The sequence below is a fragment of the Camelus ferus genome, chromosome 18 (genome assembly GCF_009834535.1).
Source record: "Camelus ferus isolate YT-003-E chromosome 18, BCGSAC_Cfer_1.0, whole genome shotgun sequence".
Lineage (NCBI taxonomy): Eukaryota > Metazoa > Chordata > Mammalia > Artiodactyla > Camelidae > Camelus > Camelus ferus.
The window spans coordinates 9,231,649-9,250,243 of record NC_045713.1 but is presented as its reverse complement, the minus strand read 5'-3'; the positions used below and the strand labels follow the sequence as shown (position 1 = coordinate 9,250,243).

Sequence of the window (18,595 nt, the reverse complement as noted above, 5' to 3'; positions counted from 1 at the left end):
GGAGGACTTTCTTGGCTTCTGGAGGAGTTCCAGAAGAGGCAAAGCACAGAGAACCCCCAGGAATGGAGAGAAGAGACTGAGCACCAGTCTGCGGAAGTCGGGGTGTCTCCCTGAAGACTGCGGTCAGCTTCCTCCAGAGGGTCTGCTGAGCCCCTGAGAAGTGCTGTGACTGCCCGGAGCCCCTGTGGTGACAGCCTGGCCCCGCTCGTCTCCACCACGCACTCTAGCTTGTGCTTTGGCTCTTTGCTCACTCTGCTCAGTGACACGTGTGTCTGTCTCCAGGCGCCTGGGACGCTGTGTCCGGCCGAGCTGAGGCTTGGGGAGCGGTCCCTGCCCGTGTCCTCGCCACAACTCCCACACCCTCCTGTTCTCTGATGCCCTGTGTCCCGGACTCCTTCTCGGCCCTGGGAGCACAGGCACTCCTTACGAGGGACACGTCTGCGGGGGGCCACGTCTGACTCCTTGACACAGCGTGGGGAGCTCAGGGTCAGGATTCTTAAGCCCCAGGTCCCAGCCGCCTGAGCTCCCAGCTGTGCTGCAGCTGCGAGCTCTTACAGCCCTGCTGGGCCGTTGAACCTCGGGGGCCAGTTTTCCTACCTGAAAAATGGCATAAAGCACATCCCCCAGCCTTCCAAGGCTGGCTTGGGGACTTGGGGGTGAGGGGCCGCTTGGCAGTGTCTCCCTCCCAGGCCCTGGCTGTGCGGGGCACACAGCTGCAGCTCAGTGGCCCCGTTACTGGGGGCCGCGGAGACCAGTGGGGACCCGGCAGGCTGGCCAGCTGGAGGGGACAGGCTTCCCTTGCTCTGATGAAGGCCTGTAGCCTGGGAAGCTGGCAGCTCTGCCTGGAGGGCCAGTGAGCTTTTGGTGAGCAAGCAGTGCATGGAGCGAGCTCAGACCCAAGGTCCAGAAGGGTCCCTGGCAGTGGCTGGGCGTGTGGGCTAAGGGGCGGAAGGTGGGGGTTGTAAATCCAGTCGGGAGGCGGTTGTGACTGACCAGGTTGGGACCAGTCCTGACCCTGGTCTAGAACCAGAGGTGCCGGAACCTCCTGGGGTCTGTTCAGCATGCGGATCACGGGGCACGGATCCCACCTCAGATGAAGCCAGAATCTGTGGGGCTGGGACTCAGGAATCTGTGCCTTTGTGGGACCCCAGGTTGGGGATGGAAGAACCACCAGATGATGGGAGGAACGCTGACGGCCTGAGACAAACTCCTTTACTTTCCTGGTGCTTTTAGTGCCTCGGCCACTTTTCGCGGCACCCCCAGGCCGAGTAACTTTTTAAACACTTCTGTTCGTTAGGTACTTAGCTCTAGACAGCTTCACAGCAGTGGTCTGTGTACTGTGTGACAAACTCTGTCTCCCTCGAACGTTTCTCAGAGTCTGTGGTGCCCCCGGAGTGCACTGGGGTGGCCAGGGGAACTGCAGGTACAGCCAGGGCGGGAGGAGGTCAGACTGTGCGATGGTTGGCCCCCTCAGGGAGGTCCGCTGGCCAGTGGGGACACCAGGGAGGGTTGGGTGACAGCGGAAGGGGTGGAGGTGTGTCCTGACTTGATCCTGGACTTCCCCACCGTGGGGGTCTTGCTGGGCCCCGACCTCCCAGACTCAGCTGCGTCCACGCATTCCCAGGACCACACCGCCTTCTGTTGTCACGTGAGCTGCCCTGCCCTCAGCAGGGGTCCGGGACACCGCCCCCTCCTCCTGGCCACCCAGTGCCTGCTCTCACCTCCCTCCTTTCTGTCACCTGAAGGGCTGTTAGAGGGAGTGACCCAGCCATAACGTTGCTTAAAATTCCGGGGCGAGCAGCCCTGGGCCCCTTCTGTCCACGTCCACATGCGGGGGCGGGGGGACCGGTGCTGTGACCTTTGGCTCAGGCCCACCCATACCTGGCTCGTCTAGGGGAGTGGGCCACCGTGTCCTGCCGGCCCTCACTCTGGCAGCTTTGGGAGGGGATGACACCTAGCCGGTGTGGCTGCCCAACAGTGTCTCCTGCCACCTGCAGGCATTTTAGAAGGAGCTGGTGTGTCTGGGCGTGGGCGGCTGCTGTGTTCTCACCCGTCTGTCCTCTCTCCTCCTCAGATGAGCAAGGTGTGGAACGACCTGCAGCCCAAGCTGCGCTGCCTCTTCGCTGGCCCGCACGGCTCCCCGCCCCCGCAGGACGGCCTGCCTCCGCACTAGCGCCGGGGGACTCGGCGGCAGCTCCGGCGCCCTTACTAAAACTTCTTTCCAAACGGTGTGTCCCTGTCTAATTCCCTTTGGCTGCCCCACCGCCAGCAGGCCCGGGGTCGGCCGAAGACCCCTTGGAAGAGCTGCTGCCCCTCGTGGGGAGCAGGGCCGAGGACACGCCCACGGAAGCCGGGGCCCACGATGTCTGCGTGGTCGCCCCGACCACGCCCGTCCCTCCCAACACCCTGCCGTGGTCTGTTAGTCTGGGGTGCCAGCCCCGTAGAGCCTCTGGAGTGGTTTTGTCCTGATTCCAAGAGGACAAGGTGGCCGGTGGGGTTCACACGGCAGATGGGGCCTGGGGGTATGGGCAGCGGAACTCCCTGGGCCAGAATAGTCCACAGACATCTGGAATAGCTGAGCGGGGAGAGGGAGGCTGAAACTCCACGGCGGGGCAGGACTGTCCTTGAGGCTGGCCTGCTGTGTGGGACAAGGAGGTGGCCACATCTCTGACACGCAGTTGGTCAGCGAGACCTTTGACTCCAGCCCACGGACAGCCTTGGGGGGCTAGAGTGGGAATGAGCCCTCAGGGGAGTGGGTGGGGGAGGTGGGGGCCTGAGGGTCGTTCCAGGGACCAGCCCCGCTAAGTGCCCTGGTGCGGGACTAACCTCCAGGCAGCGTCCGTGCACCCCCCCCACCCCGACCCGCGCACGCTCACGCTCTGTGCCCCTGCGCTGCGCGGGCTGGTCCAAGGCGTGGAAGACGAAGGCGGGACCCAGGGATCTGGAGGTTTGTGAGCCGCTGCTTCCGAGCTGGCTCTGTCTGTCTGTGCAGCCCCCTCCTTTGGAGCTTTGAGGCTGGTGGGGCACTGGGGGTGTCGTCCAGCTGGCGCCCTGGAGGACGGATCGGTGTTGCTTTTAACCCTCTCTTAAATTGGCTTCACTCCTTTTTGGCAACTCAGACCCTCTTCCGAGGCCCCCCTCCCATCCTCCCAGGGTGCCGTGGGGCTGGCCATCCGGAGCTGCGGGGTTAGTGTCTGCCTTGGGCTTGCGTGTTTTCTGCTCTGAATCCGAGTTGTATAAGAGGGGCCCGGGGCCAGACGGCCCCTCCGCCCCTCGCTGTTCTCTTTGGCTTGGGACAGAGGTTGGAGGAGCTTGACTGCATGTAGATTTCTGAGATCCCTGCCCTCCGGGAATACGTGCCTGATTCTGGGGCTTTGCTGTCGGTCACGCAGGACCCAGGGGCTCTGGTGACAGAGAGGCTTCTCTGATGAGCTAACACATGTCACAGGGAAAGCGGGTGTCTTTTGGGCCCAGCCGGACAGCTGTGTCCAGCTAGGGCATGGCCCACCCCTCACGTGGGGTCTGCCTGTGCCAGCTTCGCAGCCACGCGGGTGCAGGGAGGCCAGCTGCACCCCCGCGGCGCCGGGGCCCCCGACAGCCAACATGTGCCTTCCTGTGCCGGGCTGGCTAGGCTCCTGGCCGCGTCCCCCAGAGCCTGAGGAGCAGGGATCCTTGTCCCTTTGTGGGCATCTTCTGCCACTTCTTTCTCCATAGAAGTGGGCTCTCACCCACTTGGAGTGGCTCTGTGCTGCCCCGCGGTGCTGGTCCCCTCGCCTGGACCGTAAAGAGTGACCCCAGGGGCTCTGCTGTCCCTGCCCTGCAGCCGGTGCGGTTCACCTGGGGGCCTGGCCGGGGCGGTGAGGGACACAAGCTGTCCCTGCCCTGCGGCCGGTGCGGTTCACCTGGGGGCCTGGCCAGGGGCGGTGAGGGACACAAGGCCACAGGACAGCAGAGTCGGGGGAGCTTCATGGTGGGCAGGGGGCGGGAGCATGGAAGGTGGGGGAGCATCTCCCAGGGCAGGTTAAGCCGTGTCCTCCCTCCCCACATGGGTTGCCGGGGAGAGCTCTGGCCCACAGACTTCAGACGCACTTTTCTGGAGAGAACAGCACCCTGGGGCTGGCTCCCGGCAGCATCTGCCTGCGGTGGAAACTAGGAGCAAGTTCTTGGCTGGAGCCCTAGTGGTCTTTTCCCCCAGAGGCTTATCTGGGGGCGCTTTCTAGTCCCCTCCGCCTCCCCGGGCACTGGAGAAGGGGCAGCGGGAAGATGCCAGAGTGATGTAGGCAAGGCCGTGTCCCCCCCATTTGGCACTTTCTCTGCATAGCTCCCCTCTGCCTGAACCTGGGCTGCCATAGATTGTCAGGCTCGGGGGCTGGTGTTTTCTGCTCAGTGTCTGCTGGGGGAGGAGAAGAGGCTGCTCCCAGCTTCGAGGTGAGGCCCTGGGATGGCAGGGGCCGGAGGTCACGCACTCCTGTGTCCTTCCCGCTGGCTGGGGAGGGCCGACGTGCTGCAGCCCCATGAAGGGACATCCAGTCGCGTTACCCTGCTGGGAGCCCTTCATGCTGCTCTGAGGATCCCGCTCCCCTGTCCGAGGAGGCTGAGAGACTCCCTGCTGCCTCAACCTGGCCCGCGGCCTGGCCTGCGGGAGTGTGCCTTCGGGTCCGACTGGGTCGACCTCGCTGCAGGAAGGGCGGGCGCGGCGGAGGGAGGTGGAGGTGGGGACAGGAGCTGGGCTGTCGGGAGGTTCCTCTTGCTTGGCTGAGTCGTGTATGTACGAAGCACTTTACGAGGCTGCAGGAACTAGTCACCGCCACACCCAGGAAACATTGTTTACAAACCATCCACATTCCGAGATTTTTATCAATGAACTTACGTGAGCGACTATTATTAAACATATTTATAAAAGTTGGGTCAAGTCGTGGCTTCTTTGTGTGAGAGGTTGGTGACCGTCCATCCTCTGGGAGGGAGGGTAACAGATGGGGTTTTATTCCTGGACCCCAGCTGGGCCCCCGTGTCCCCTGTGGGGGCTGGTGGGAGGGGGCACACCCTCTAGGCCACCCCCGTGATCCCGTGGTCTGCCCACACTGATGTCGGGCCTCCCACACCAGCTGTCCACCCTGGGGTGGGCAGAGAAGCTGTCCCCTCACCCTTCGGGCCTGGGTCTCCTCCCTCTCTGTGTCTGGTGTCTCAGGTCACAGCTGGGCAGGTGTGCCAGCTCCCGGCGATGGGACCTGGCTGCCCGTGGGGGGCCCAGGGAAGGACGTTGAAATTTCCTTCCATTCAGACGTCCATTTCCTTCCATCGGTCGTGCTCCAGCCTGGCCGGAAGCCCTGGCTCTGCGAGGAGCCAGGCTCGGCCCTAGACTCTGTCCACCTCACGGAGCGTATAGTCCAGGATGGTGTCGTGACCCTGGAACTTGAAGTAGCCCTGGAATTTCTTCTTTTGAAGCAGGAGGGGAAACCAGTAGCTGTCATCCGGCCACATGTCACCGAAGGGGATCTGGTCCAGGTGGAACCACTGGGGGCGCATTTCTGTGGCGGGTGAGAAGGCAGTCACTGACGTTCAGTCCGGGCTGTAACTGGCCTCCTGTGGGGCATTAACTGAGTGGCCCTGTGTAAGGAGCCTGACACTCTTCCCTATTTAATGCTTGCGACTGTGTTTCACGGAGGAGGAGGGAGGCTCTGGTGCTGCTGTGCTCCAGCACCTGCCCCTCAGGGACGGGAGGGGAGGGCAGGGGTTGACAAGTGCCTGCTCTGCACCCAGGTCCCCCTCGTGCCCTGGTGAAGGGACAGCCCCTGAGACTCACCGTCGCTTTCCACGGGTGTCCCCTGGATGCTGTCTGTGTGGAAGATGTGCACGTCCATCAGCTCAGGGTCACCCACGAACTCAAACACGATCCGGCCCACCTTGTGCAGCGCGTCCACGGTCAGACCACTCTCTTCCTGCAGCTCCCTGGGGCAGGGGCGGGGTGGTGGAAGGAAGGCAGCCATTAGCACGCCCGTGTGCCCAGGGCCAAGGGGTCGGGGTTTGAGGCAGCACAGACCTCCCTGGCCCAGCATCCTGAGTGCATCGTGTGGCAGCCCAGGGCCGGCCCAGCTCAGCTGCTTGGCGGTCCCCGGGAGGTCTGCCATGGAGCGGGACCCCCTCCCTGTCCTCCCTGCGGTGGCCACGCTAGGGAATGCTGCTCTGCGGGCTGAGGCTGTAGAACTGGAACCGGGCCCTAAGCCAAAGCCTTTCTGCCTAGAGTCATCCTGATCAAACCTCTGGTCTCTACTGTCCTTCCCAAAGGAGGGGCTGTTTTAACCTCTGCTCCACCAAGGAGCCCCCCCTCCAACTCCGCAGGCTTACTTCATCTGCGGTTGGTTGATAGTGGCGAATGAGCGTCTCCCAGCCTCAGACCCCTTCCCCGCCCGCCCACCCACCTGTGCTTGGAGGAAGGGGTGAGAGGGCTGACCTCCCCACCCGAGCGCACCAGAACCAGGACGCCCCCCAAGGTTTGAACATGGTCACTTGGTTAGCAGTACTCCCCCCACCCCACCCATGAAAAAGAATGTGGAAAATAAAAAGATCCAAAAGAACTTATTTACAAAACAGAAACAGACTCAGACATAGAAAACAAACTTCTGTTTAACCATGGTGGGGAGAGGGTGGGGAGGGATAAGCCGGGAGTCCGAGAGCCGCAGACACTGACTGCCGCGCGTGAGACAGACACGCGAGGTCCTGCCGTGGCGCATGGGGGGCTGTATTCAGTACCGTACAGTAACCTGCGGTGAAAACGAATGTGGGAAAAAGGCTTCCCCCATTACGTACTCATTGCGGACAATGTAGCAAACCCAGGGCCCCCTCATCTAGCAGGAACGCTGCTCCACTGCCATGTTTTTCCTTTGGGTCGTTCTCCTTTGTGCGTCCCTTTTAAACACTGTAGACACATCACACATACGTGCACCCGTGCTTCCCACACAGCGCTGCAGGAACACAGCCAGCTCCGCGACTGCTGTGCATCAGAGTGAAACCCCATGCAGCCCATCCCCAGCCTGCTGTGGCGAGCACCCCGCACACACCCTGTGCCCCCAGCCCTCACTGCCCAGCTGCACACGCCTGGGCCGTGTCTTGCTCTGGAAGGCCTGCTCGCTCAGGACCCTGGGGACCCACGAGCCCTGCACGTGTGAGGCTCAGCGTCTGTGTCTCCCGTTACAGTCTCACTTCCCCACTGCCCTATATTTATTTTTGTTGCTGTAAAAATGTTCTAATTATGTCTGTCCATTTAGAGTTGTACGTGAAAAAAAAAACTTTTTTTTCAGCTTTGATCTCCAAGTTGCATTAGGAACACAACGCATGACTTCCTGTGCCTGTGAGGAGGAGCTGGGAAATGCTCTGTTCATTAAATAAGCGGGCTGGGTTAAATGGTCTTATTTAAATGGATGCCTCCCTGAGCCTGGAATCTGCCCTGACCTTCCTGTGAGGCCCAAGAGGGAGAGGAATGTGTCCATCCACTGCCAAGTGATGTTTTGAAACCCAGAATTTATTCATTGAGATGGTTAATTTACATTAGACATGACCAAAATAAAAAAAAAGAATGTGTGTTTTCACTTGGGGGGTGCAAATGGCTCCCTAATTAAATGTAATGCAAGCCCTCAGCAGGGCCTCCCCCACATCTCAGGCAGCAGGTTGGCGGATCTTATTTTTTTAAAAACTTCACTGATCTCATGTTTTGACTAATTTTGGTTAATCATCCCCGAGTCCGTGGCAGTGTATGAAATATCAATAACCCCCTTGGTGGCAGAGCCGGGGCTCCGTTTCATGGGCCGGGATAATTAGGCAGCTGAGGGGACGCTGCTCCAGTCTTGCTAATGTGTCGGACTGCACCTCTGTGATGGTCCCCAGATGGCAGACGCAGAACAGGGCGAGGAGTTCATAAACAAACCACGACAACCCAGTCCAAAAATGGGCAAAGACCTAAACAAGCATTCTCCAATGAAGACATACACATGTCCAAAAGGCACACGAAAAAATGCTCAGTATCGCTAATTATCAGAGAAATGCAAATCAGAACTACGAGGCATCACCTCCCACCAGGCAGAATGGCCACCATCCAAAAGTCCACAAATGAGAAACGCTGGAGAGGCTGTGCAGACAAGGGAGCACTCCCGCACTGCAGGTGGGAGTGCAGTTTGGTGCAGCCACTGTGGGGAACAGTGTGGAGAGTCCTCAAAAGACTAAAATTAGACTTACTCTAGGGCAACCACTAAAAAAGCTTAAAAAAAAAAGGAGTACAACTGATATGCTAAAGGAGAGAAAATGGAATCGTGTGAAATGTTCAATTAAAACGCCAAAAGGAAGAAAAAGAGTGGAAGACAAAAGCAGGAAAAAAGAACCAGGACAACAAACAGAAAACAGTGGTGATTATGGTAGATGCTAACCCAGCTACATTAATAATCACTTTGTCAGTGGTCTAAATGCTCCACTTCAAAGACAGATTGTCAGAGTGGATCAAAAACAAGACACAACTCTAAGCTGTCTATAAGAAATTCACTTTGAATATAAAGATTAAAAGTACAAAGATCAAAAAATATAGATTAAACGTAAATTGGTGGGGAGGGTAGAGCTCAGTGGTAGAGCGCGTGCTTAGCATGCACGAGGTCCTGGGTTCGGTCCGCAGCACCTCCATTCAAACAAGCAAGCAAGCAAGCTAATTACCTCCCCCTACCAAGGAACCAAGAAAGAGAAACTATTAAAAAAAAAAAAAAAAAGTGAATCAGTGGAGGAAAATACACCAGGCTAACACTAATCAAAAGAAAGGAGCAGCAGCTGTAGTAACTTCAGACCAAGCAGATTTCAAAGCAAGGAAAGTTATCTTTATCCCTAAGAGGGACATCCCAAAGCGATAAAGGAGTTCTCCCGGACGTAACCCTTAACATGTATGCAACGAAAAGCAGCATCAAAATAGTGAGGTAAAATTTAGTGTAACTGCCAGGAAAGCAGACGAATCCGCTGTCATAGCTGGAGACTTCAAGCAGGAATTCAGTAAGGACACAGTGAAATATGCAAAGAACTACAAAGCAGCAAGAAAAAGGCACCCGGATTAACAGACCGGGCAAAAGACTTGAGCGGGCCTTGGCAGAAACAGACGCCCAAGCGCCACACAGACCCTGAGCGGGTGGCTGGCTCATCAGTCACCGGGGCAAACAAATGAAGCCTCAGCGAGGCATCGTCACACCTACCGGGATGGCTAACGTGAAGGAGATGGGAGACGCCAAGTGCTGCTGCGGGTCTGGAGGGAGCAGAACTCACACTCCGTTCTGGAAACCTGTTGGCAACATCTGCTGAGGCTGAACATCTCTAATTCTCCTCCAAGGGGAGCGCCCGCCAGAAAAGGCTGTGCAGGACCGTCCACAGTGGCCCCATTCAAGACTCCAGACTGGAAGCAGCCCCAGTGCCCTGGGGCGGGGTGTGCGAGCTGCAGGGTGCTCACGGGCGGGGCTGGACCACTGCTGCAGGCAGATGTGATGCTGGGAAGAAGCCGGCAGCAAAGGGCACAGTCTGCGTGGTATTTCGGAATAGGCCAAACCGCCAACTGTGACGGAAGTCGGGGGGCAGGCTGCCCTCCGGGGGGCAGGATCCACCCTCCAGCCCCACGTCTTGATGTAAGGGCTGGTTAAGTGATGGCCCATTTCTTAAAACTTTCCCGATGAAGACTGGCATTTTCCTGTACGCACTTTATGCTTCAATACAGGCTTGACTTAGAAAATAAAATGTCTTCAGTTCCAGCCTCACGAGCACCCCTGGGGGAATGTCGGATGGAGGGAATAACCAGGTGTGACCAGAAAGGTGGGAGTTCTGTGAAGGAAACCCAGGGAGGGGGTTTATCGGGAAGAGCTGGCGGAGGTGAGCCTGCTCGGCTGTGAAGGCTGACGAAGGTCAGCCAGAGGAAGAGTGGGTGGGCAGCAACAGCCTGGGGTGTCTGAGGGGCAGGGATGGGAAGAGGGGGCGAGGCCACACCTTGTGGAGCTCAGTGGATGACACAGGAGGTTGGATTTACCCATACAAGCTTGTGAGGGGAAAGGCAAAGCAGCTGAAGTCGGGAGGGCTGTGTGACCTCCGGGCATGCTGCTCAACCTCTCTGGGCCTCAGTTCCTTCCCATGGGAAAGTGGTTGTGTCAAGGATGAACCGAGACTGTGTGTGAGAGGTTCCAGATCTGCTCATCATCAGTTTCCCCGACAAACGAAGAAGCTGAGGGACCGGCCAGCCCCTTGGCTAGAAAAAGGAAGGCCAGACTTTTCAACCCGAGCCACCTCACGGCAGCTTCCCAAATACGTCCTAAAACCCACCACCACGCAGCAGCAGGTAACTCAGCACAGGCCACATGCCAGGCCCCATTCCAGTCCTTTATCTGCATATTCTCATTTAACCTTCACCATGATCCTAAGAGGTGGGTACTATTATTATTCCCACTTTGCAGATGAAGAAACTGAGGTTTGAGGGTTTAGTACGAGTTCCAGGTCATGTGGCTCTCAGTGGTAGAATCAGGGGCCTGGCTCTGCGCCTGAATCCCCATCCCCTGCAGAGGCTGGTTCTGCGGGCAGGCCTGCCCCTCCCCTTACCTCTTGGCTCCATCCTCGATGGTCTCTCCTTCTTGAACCTTGCCCCCGAAGCCATTCCACCGGCCGGCCCCGAAGCCTCGTTTCTTCATGCCCAGGAGAATTCGCTGAGGCTGCAGCACCAGGACCAAGGTGTAGAGCCTGGAGGCGCCCATGGTGCCCTTGGGTTCTGAGGAAGGCAAGGGCTGGGTCAGCTTGATTTGGGCGTGGGCGGGGTGTGGATGGAAGCCTGTGCACTGTGGTGGCCAGGGGCCGGGTGGACTGGAAATGTACTCTGGAAGGCAGGGAGGGGTAACATCCCAGCTCTGCCCCATATGGCAGATTTTCTGGGGTAGGAAAGCCAGGCCACCTGCTGGGCTGAAGCAGCAGGTAAGGTGATGTACACATCTTCCCTTCCCCACTCCTTAGCCTGGGGTCGTTCGTGTTCCTGTGTCTAGTCCCCTGTGCCCAACTATGCAGTTTACCCAACGGTTCTTGGGTCAGGTTTTTGGCTTTGGCCTTTTTATTACAGGGCCTTCTGGCCTGTTGGGATCTGGTTTCTGCCTCTCTGCGATAGCAGACCCCCAGATTCCCAAGCAATGCATAGCTCCTGACAGCGGAGAGTCCACCCAGTGAGGCCTGGCTAAATCCCCCTCCTGTGACAGGTGTTCACACTCTGCTCACGACTGTTGCTGCTCTGCGACCTGGCACTCAGGGTGAGCCTTGGAGCCACAAAGGCCCCTCCTGCTCGAATGGGCATGCGTGGTCCAGAGAGGGACTGTGTGGGTGATGTCTGTTCGATGCTGGAGGACCAGGACCAAGTTCCCTGCAGATCCCCTTCCCAGTCTGGGGCCTCCTGAACACAAGTCTCCTCCTCTGGGGCCCACACTGGGTGAGAGGCAGGACTCAGGGCCCGGGAGGCTGCAGTGTCTGAGAAGGGGGCCCTATGGCTGGGTCCTGGTGGTGGGGGTGGGTCAGGCAGGAGAGGCAAGTCTCGGAGGCTGAACCTCCCTTTAGGGACTCTGTCCTGTCGCCGACACGTTCACGCCCAAAGCCCTGGCTTCCTAAGTCAGCTGTCACGGAGATGAGGCTGCGGGGAACACCAGCTGTCACTTGTTAAGCACGGATCGGATACAACTTTCCCAAAATCACCCCATTTAATAGACCCGACAACGCTGTGCGCTGAGACCTGCCGTCTCCATTCTCAGCCGAGGAAACTGAAGCTCAGAGACTCAAGGCCCAAGAGCGGAGCCGGCGCCCAGGCGTGGGTCTGCCGGACGTTGGAGTCTAGCTGGCACCGCAATCAGGCTGGTCCTCAGGGAGCCCACCTAACGCCAGGGGCTGGGAGGCTGGCAGCAGGGCTGGGCAGCCCCCTCGTCAACCGAGCGGCCCCTGACGGAGCCATCTGTCACCTGAAGCGCGTCACAGGTCTGAAAGGGACAACACACAGTGCAGCGCCGGGCTGGGCTCCGCTCTCGGGACCGTGGTGGATGCAGGTTCTCCGGCAGCCCCTCCCAGGCGCCCCCTCCCGGCCCCAGGCCCACCTCCGGTGGCCTGGCTCCACGCGCACCTGGTCTCTCGCTCCCGCACTCACCTGGTCCCGGGTTCCGCGCGCGCTTTCCGAATCCGCGAGCCGCTTCCGGGGGCGTGGCCTCGGGCCGGAAGTGAGGCCGGCACTTCCGGTGTGTGGAGCGGGCCGGCGTCCATGGCGGGGTGAGTGGGGCGGCAAGAGGGGCGGTCGGTGGGCGTGGTGGCGGGCACTTACGGAGCACCTACTGCATGCGTGCGGGAGGCGGAGGGCCAGGGACCGGCCCACGTCTCCGGTCCCAAAGGGGGTGCAGCGCCCACTTCGTCCAGGCCCTGACACGGTCAGCCCCGGCCAGGTGACTAGGGGAGACCTGCCAACACGGAGTGGACAGTCGGCTAAGGCTCCCGAGAAGCGACGGGGGGCAGAGAGCTGGAGGGGGCCTTGGAGACAGGGGCCGGGGAGGTGGGCGATGCAGGCGGAGGACCTTGGAGAGAGGGGCCGGGGAGGTGGGCGATGCAGGCGGAGGGCCTTGGAGAGAGGGGCCGGGAGGTGGGCGATGCAGGCGGAGGGCCTTGGAGAGAGGGGCCGGGGAGGTGGGCGATGCAGGCGGAGGGCCTTGGAGAGAGGGGCCGGGAGGTGGGCGATGCAGGCCGGGGGCCTTGGAGAGAGGGGCCGGGGAGGTGGGCGATGCAGGCGGAGGGCCTTGGAGAGAGGGGCCGGGAGGTGGGCGATGCAGGCCGGGGGCCTTGGAGAGAGGGGCCGGGAGGTGGGCGATGCAGGCCGGGGGCCTTGGAGAGAGGGGCCGGGGAGGTGGGCGATGCAGGCGGAGGGCCTTGGAGAGAGGGGCCGGGGAGGTGGGCGATGCAGGCCGGGGGCCTTGGAGAGAGGGGCCGGGAGGTGGGTCTGGAGGCGGGGGGCCTTGGAGAGAGGGGCTGGGGAGGTGGGCACTACAGGTGGAGGTGACGCAAACCCCACTTTTCCAAAGATACTTGGAAATTTCCCTTCAATTACACACAGGTTGAGGTCAGTTTTAATAAGAATTGTGACAGGTAGATCGGACTCTGCTAGCCATGGGACTGACTAAGGCAAGGATCTGTCCTCCTGGGGGTTTGTCCAAGTCTCTCAGAGCCTGGTGAAACTTTGTTTTACTTTCATGAGTTTTGTCAGTTGTTAACCAGTACTGGGAAATTTTTGGTTGATAGAAGCAAGGTGACTGTCATTAATGCTTGAGTTTTCCTTCTGAAAAAAACTTCAGGAGAGGAAAGATACCTCTTGACTGAAGGGGTGCTGCCTTCTGGTTAGTGTGCTCGGGCTGCTATAACCAGGCACCCCAGGCTGGGTGGCTTAACAAGCAGAAGTTCACTGGCTCAACAGTCTGAGGGTGGGAATCGGAAGCCCAGCTGTCAGCGGGGTTGGTCTCTCTGAGGCCTCTCTCCTTGACTTATGGATGGCTGTTTTCTCTCTGTGTCGTCGTGTGTTCTTCCTGTGTGTGTGTCTGTGTCCTGACGTCTTCTTGTAAGGACACCAGTCATACTGGATTCGGTCCCACCTATATGACCTCACTTTTACCTTAATTACCTCATTAAAGAGCAGTTACATCTTGAGGTACTGGGTGTTCAGACCTTAACGCATGGACTGCGGGAGGATACAGTTCAGCGCAGAACACCTGCTTCCTGGCTGTGTAGTCTCGTCAGGCTGCCTCTCCTTCTTGGGCCATAGTGTCCTGTCTCTAAAAATGCGTAGGTTGAGCCCGGGGCTCGACTGACCTCGTGACCTGCTGGTCTGTGTGATGCCAGCCTGCTTGTTTTCTTTTCCTCACCAGGCCCTGGAGGCTGGTGTGGGCCTCCCTTCAGCACCAAGGTTTCCACACTGCTGGGTGTTGCTACAGGGGTCGCACCGGCGCTGAGCACCTGTGGCTGACCCGGCATCTGAGGGACCCATTTGTGAAGGCTGCGAAGGTGGAGAGTTACCGGTGTCGGAGCGCCTTCAAACTCCTGGAGATGAACCAGAGGCACCAGATCCTGCGGCCGGGTCACCGCGTGTTGGACTGTGGGGCGGCCCCTGGCGCGTGGAGCCAGGTGGCCGTGCAGAGGGTCAACGCTGCAGGCACAGGTGCGGCCCCCACACGTCTAGATGCCAGGCAGCTGCCCTCTGCCGCGGGGCACAGAGCAGTGGGGCCAGCTGTGGGGGTGCATATCTCAGAGCGGTCATTTAGCAGGAATGATACAAATAGGACACTGACAGTTTCGAGATGAAAGACAAAGTAGAAGGGCGTGATGACAGTGAAAACCACCCTGAGTCACACCCCAGTCCCGTGCACACTGCTGCGAGGGTGTGCGCCCTTCCCGAACCTGGTTTTGCGTACATGGCTACATGTACTTACATACCTTCTTGGTCTTTTGTGAAGATGATGCTACGCCATGCCCTTGCTGCTGATGGGGAGCTTTGTTTTTTGTTCTTGTTTTTGTTTTTGCTTACTGATACAATCACATCTTTCCATGACAGAACAACCGAGTCAGCCCCAGCCGTTTCCAGGACCTGGTCCTTGAAGACCTGGGTTTTCTGGGAGTGCCACTGGGGCTGCGCAAGAGCCCTTGTTGCTGGGGCTCTGGACTCTCCACCTTGGCTCGACCCCAGGGACCTGGCTTCATCTGTTGTCTATTTTGGGGTTTAGCCTAAGATCTTCTATATAAGTTTCCACTGATGAATAGATCAACCAGCCACCACCACTCCAATCCTTTAAACAGCTGTATAGGATAACAGATGATGGTTGTTCTGTTGGAGTTTAGCTGGTGTCTTCATCTTGGGCATCAGGGTTGCTTTTGGGTATTTTGCCTTTGGGTAGCATGTGCAGTGCTGTGGGAACTGTCCTTACCACTCGTATTTCCTGCCGTAAAGTCTGAGGGCACCACATGCACTGGCATTATGACATGTGACGGTGCACGAAGATCCCTCCCAAACACTATAGAGTGGGGATGTTTGTGCCCATTTTCCTGATGAGGAAATTGAGGTTTAGAGGTGTTTAGTGACCTGCTGAAAGTACAGACCTGGGCATGCTGCTCGGGTACATTCATCAACCTCATTACTGTGGGTGGGATAACGCAGGGGGCTCTAGAACAGTTAAAATACTTTGAAGCTCACTAAATATTTATTGACTAAGTGAATTTGTGTCAGAAACTTCAGTTCCTTAGCGGGGAGGGTATAGCTCAGTGGTAGAGCGCCTGCTTAGCATGCGCGATGTCCTGGGTTGAATCCCTGGTACCTCCATTGAGAAATAAATAAATACACCTAATTACCTCCCTCCAGAAATAAAAATAAAAAATTTTTTTAAATTAAAAAAACCCCCCGACAACTTGGTTCCTTTTCCCACCACTGAGCCTGTCCGCAGACCTGCTCACAGCTGATTTTAGTGGCCCCTCTCCCTTAACTGCTCTTCAGGAGAAGCCGGGAAGTGGCCAAGTGCCACTTGCAGGAAGAGGCAGCGGGAGCAGAGTGGGTGGGTGAGGGGACTTGGATTCTTTTACTCCCACAAGTTGACAAAATGCAGCCAAAGCCATTTGCCTTGAGTGGGCACTTCCTGGGGTTGTGGTACATGAGCGTTAAAGGCAGGAGCGCAAGTGCAGAGGATGGGACGTGAGACGTCCCACTTTCCAGGGATGAAGAGTGAGAGTTTTTAACCTTTAGGAAACGAGGTGCTCTGCAAAATACCTGGACCTCCAGCCTTTACATAGAGATGGGACACCCGACCCTCGCCTGTGGAACAGCCTTTTTACTAAGCAGACGGAGCTACAAGTCTGTGACTGTGCCCTTCACGTATCTGTACTGCAGAGCAGAGGCCCTCCTCCTTGTGGGCAGTGGTGCAGGGAGGGGACTCCAGGGCTTGTGGAGAGGGGAGCTTTGAACGGGAGTGCTGCGTGAAGGGCGGGGAGGTGCGGGCTGGGGTCAGCAGCGTGCAGACAGGAAGTCCGGTTTCAGGGAGGGTGGAACAGTGACACCTTTTTATTTTACAACTGGCCCCCTCAAATATGTAGGGTATCAGTTTTTCACCTTATTTTGCATCTGTCCGTTTTCCCCATCTCGGCTTGTTTCTAATGGTTTCTACATTGAAAGAAATTGGATTAAGCTGCAGAGTGGGGGTGGATTTAATCCAGAGGCACTTTATATACTAGAGTGTCATTTTCTGTTTTAGTTTATGGAAAAGACCATTCAGAAATAACCCTTTCACGGAGAGCAGGCGTTGTGGAGTGAAAGGAAGTCAGAGACAGGTGCAGCCCCGGGTCTGCCTGAGGCTCTGGGACAGTCACTTCTCTCTGGGCCTCGCTCGGTTTGCTCAGATGTAGAGGGAAGGACCACCACTCCCCGCCATGTGTTTTTATAGGATGTACAGAAAGTGGGGAAAGGCCTGTGTCCGTAATGAGATCTTTCCCTCCGTCCTGACTTTTTATATCTATTTTATTCGTTTGTCGCATGTATTTTTTTGTGGGATGATTCTGGGTGTAAATAAATGAACGCATTCACTGTTTCTGCGTTAGATCCCAGTGCTCCTGTTGGCTTCGTGCTTGGGGTGGATCTTCTCCACATATTCCCTCTGGAAGGAGCAAACTTCCTGTGCCCTGCTGACGTGACTGACCCGAGAACTGTCCAGAGAATCCGAGAACTGCTTCCCGGTGGGAGAGCAGATGTGATTCTGAGTGACATGGCACCCAATGCCACAGGGATCCGGGCCCTTGACCATGACAAGCTCATCAGCCTGTGCCTGTCCCTTCTGGACATGGCTCCGGACATCCTGCCTCCTGGGGGAACTTTCCTTTGTAAAACCTGGGCTGGAAGCCAGAGCCGTCGTTTACAGAAGAGACTGACGGAGGAGTTCCAGAACACAAGGACGGTAAAGCCTGAAGCCAGCAGGAAAGAATCATCAGAGGTGTACCTCTTGGCTACGCAGTACCGAAGAGGGAAGGGGGCCGGTCTGTGAAGGACTCAGTGTCTTCTGCCATTCTGATGCTTTTTCACTGCAAATGTAGCAAGAGCTCTGTCCTGAAGTGCAGCTGGGGACCCTCACCTGATGTGGGGTGCAGCAGGCAGGACAAGTAGGGGTCCTTTTTTAAAGCCAAAAAGATAAGACAAAACTATTCAGTGGCCACCATATGTGATTTAAAAACATTCTCCATAACATGATTTGTGAAGAAATTATGGAGAGAAAGAGACAGGCAAAGATAAAAGGATGAAAAGACAGACTGAGGGAAGGCTGAAAACATACTCCGAGGTAGAGTCACACACAGACATCTTGTGTGACTTTCCCCTCTTACCCACGCTTGGTTTGTTGCAGAGAAACGGGCTTCCACCATTGCTCCAGAAACAGCCCACAGGTTGCCAGGTATTTTTGACTGTAGTATAATGCAGAAAAATCTGAAATTTCCACCAGGGGATTTATTGCCGTCCCTCTGGCGAATGATCTGGAAGTACATCCGTTCTTCAAGTGGTGAGAGTTCCCAGAACAATTAGGGGAGACTTTTGGTATGAATTATGCATGGGGTGGGTGTGCTTTGTTTTTCCCGCTGGAAATACTGCTGAAAATACTCCAGGCTCCCAAGACTTGACTTAAAGGTAATTGCCAGCGTAAGCAGCGATGTGTTGTGTTCTTTTATTTCCTTTTACTCTTCCAGGAACTCGCAGCAGCTTTATAAAACAATATAGATTATATTACTTTAAGGAATTTTCGTGCCTTTTAACTTTCTTGAAAAAAAAAAAGTTTAAAAAGTTAATGGTTTCACAACCGTTGTCTTGGAGGTGTGCTCATCCCTCAAGCGCAGTTTATTAGAGACTGTAGCGGTGATGAAATCCCAAGGACCCCGGGGGAAGGAAGAGATACTCAGGAACCTCCACCAGGGTCCTAGGACCTAGCCCAGATCCCTGAATTAGGTCAGACTTTAAAATTTTTCGTTTTATTTTCGCCTGCAGTCAGCTAGTCCAGAGAGACGCGTCCTGCCTCCGCCGCCGCAGCCTCCCCCTCCTCTGCCGTCTGTTCCGGGCAGACGGACTGGTGTCCTCTCTGGAAGAGGGGACTTCGGTGCAGTCCCTGGAGCGCTTAGCCCGAGGCGGGGGTGCGGGGAGGAGCGGGGACCAGCGGGACCCGGCACTGCACGGGGGCGCTGCGGGCGAACTTGGCGGCTGGCCGTCGCGCCACGGACAACGGGGACCCAGACCGAGGCCCCGACAGCTCACAGGGCACTGGGAGGATAGCTTAGCAGCACAGTACTTTGCTTTTTTAAAAGAGGGCCCGGAGAAAAAAGCATTCATTCAAGCAAATACTGGTAGTGGCAAGGGCGGGAATAGGCGTGCAAGAGAAGTTTGGCCCTATGAGGCCACAGTTGGGCGGTGCTACTCCACACAATACGGTGCGAGGCAGGAGCCCTAGGGGAAACCCGACCCGGGGGCCGCGGGCGCCCGATAGCCCCGCGGGCCGGCCTTTGGTTACGGTCCTCTCCGAATGGG

At 57.3% G+C, this 18,595-nt stretch overlaps 3 protein-coding genes across 7 annotated transcripts in view; 2 read left to right on the top strand and 1 right to left on the bottom strand.

Moving 5' to 3' along the window:
• SNX8 (sorting nexin 8) overlaps window positions 1-4,902 on the top strand; it is a 35,052-nt gene extending 30,150 nt beyond the window's left edge. For all 3 annotated transcript variants that reach the window (XM_032459898.1, XM_032459897.1, XM_032459896.1), the window contains exon 11: window positions 2,075-4,902. In XM_032459898.1, coding sequence (XP_032315789.1) covers window positions 2,075-2,173 — 99 coding nt within the window. In that variant the 3' untranslated portion in view covers window positions 2,174-4,902. The remainder of the gene's footprint in view (window positions 1-2,074) is intronic.
• Window positions 4,882-12,232, bottom strand: NUDT1 (nudix hydrolase 1). The gene is made up of 4 exons (XM_032459902.1): window positions 12,170-12,232; window positions 10,600-10,765; window positions 5,804-5,949; window positions 4,882-5,528 (listed from the first exon to the last, which is right to left on the bottom strand). The coding sequence occupies exons 2-4, from the start codon at window positions 10,749-10,751 to the stop codon at window positions 5,356-5,358; spliced, it is 471 nt and encodes a 156-aa protein (XP_032315793.1). The 5' UTR covers window positions 10,752-10,765; window positions 12,170-12,232; the 3' UTR covers window positions 4,882-5,355.
• On the top strand, window positions 12,223-17,723 carry MRM2 (mitochondrial rRNA methyltransferase 2). 3 transcript variants are annotated; one of them, XM_032459901.1, is made up of 3 exons: window positions 12,223-12,288; window positions 13,926-14,215; window positions 16,636-17,723. In XM_032459901.1, exons 1-3 carry the CDS (start codon window positions 12,281-12,283, stop codon window positions 17,073-17,075), a joined length of 738 nt encoding a protein of 245 aa, XP_032315792.1. In that variant the 5' UTR covers window positions 12,223-12,280; the 3' UTR covers window positions 17,076-17,723. The 3 variants fall into 3 exon arrangements, with proteins under 3 accessions (XP_032315792.1, XP_032315790.1, XP_032315791.1); XM_032459899.1 differs by lacking the exon at window positions 12,223-12,288 and adding an exon at window positions 12,305-12,458; XM_032459900.1 differs by lacking the exon at window positions 12,223-12,288 and adding an exon at window positions 12,324-12,443.
• The last annotated feature ends 872 nt before the right edge of the window (window positions 17,724-18,595 follow it).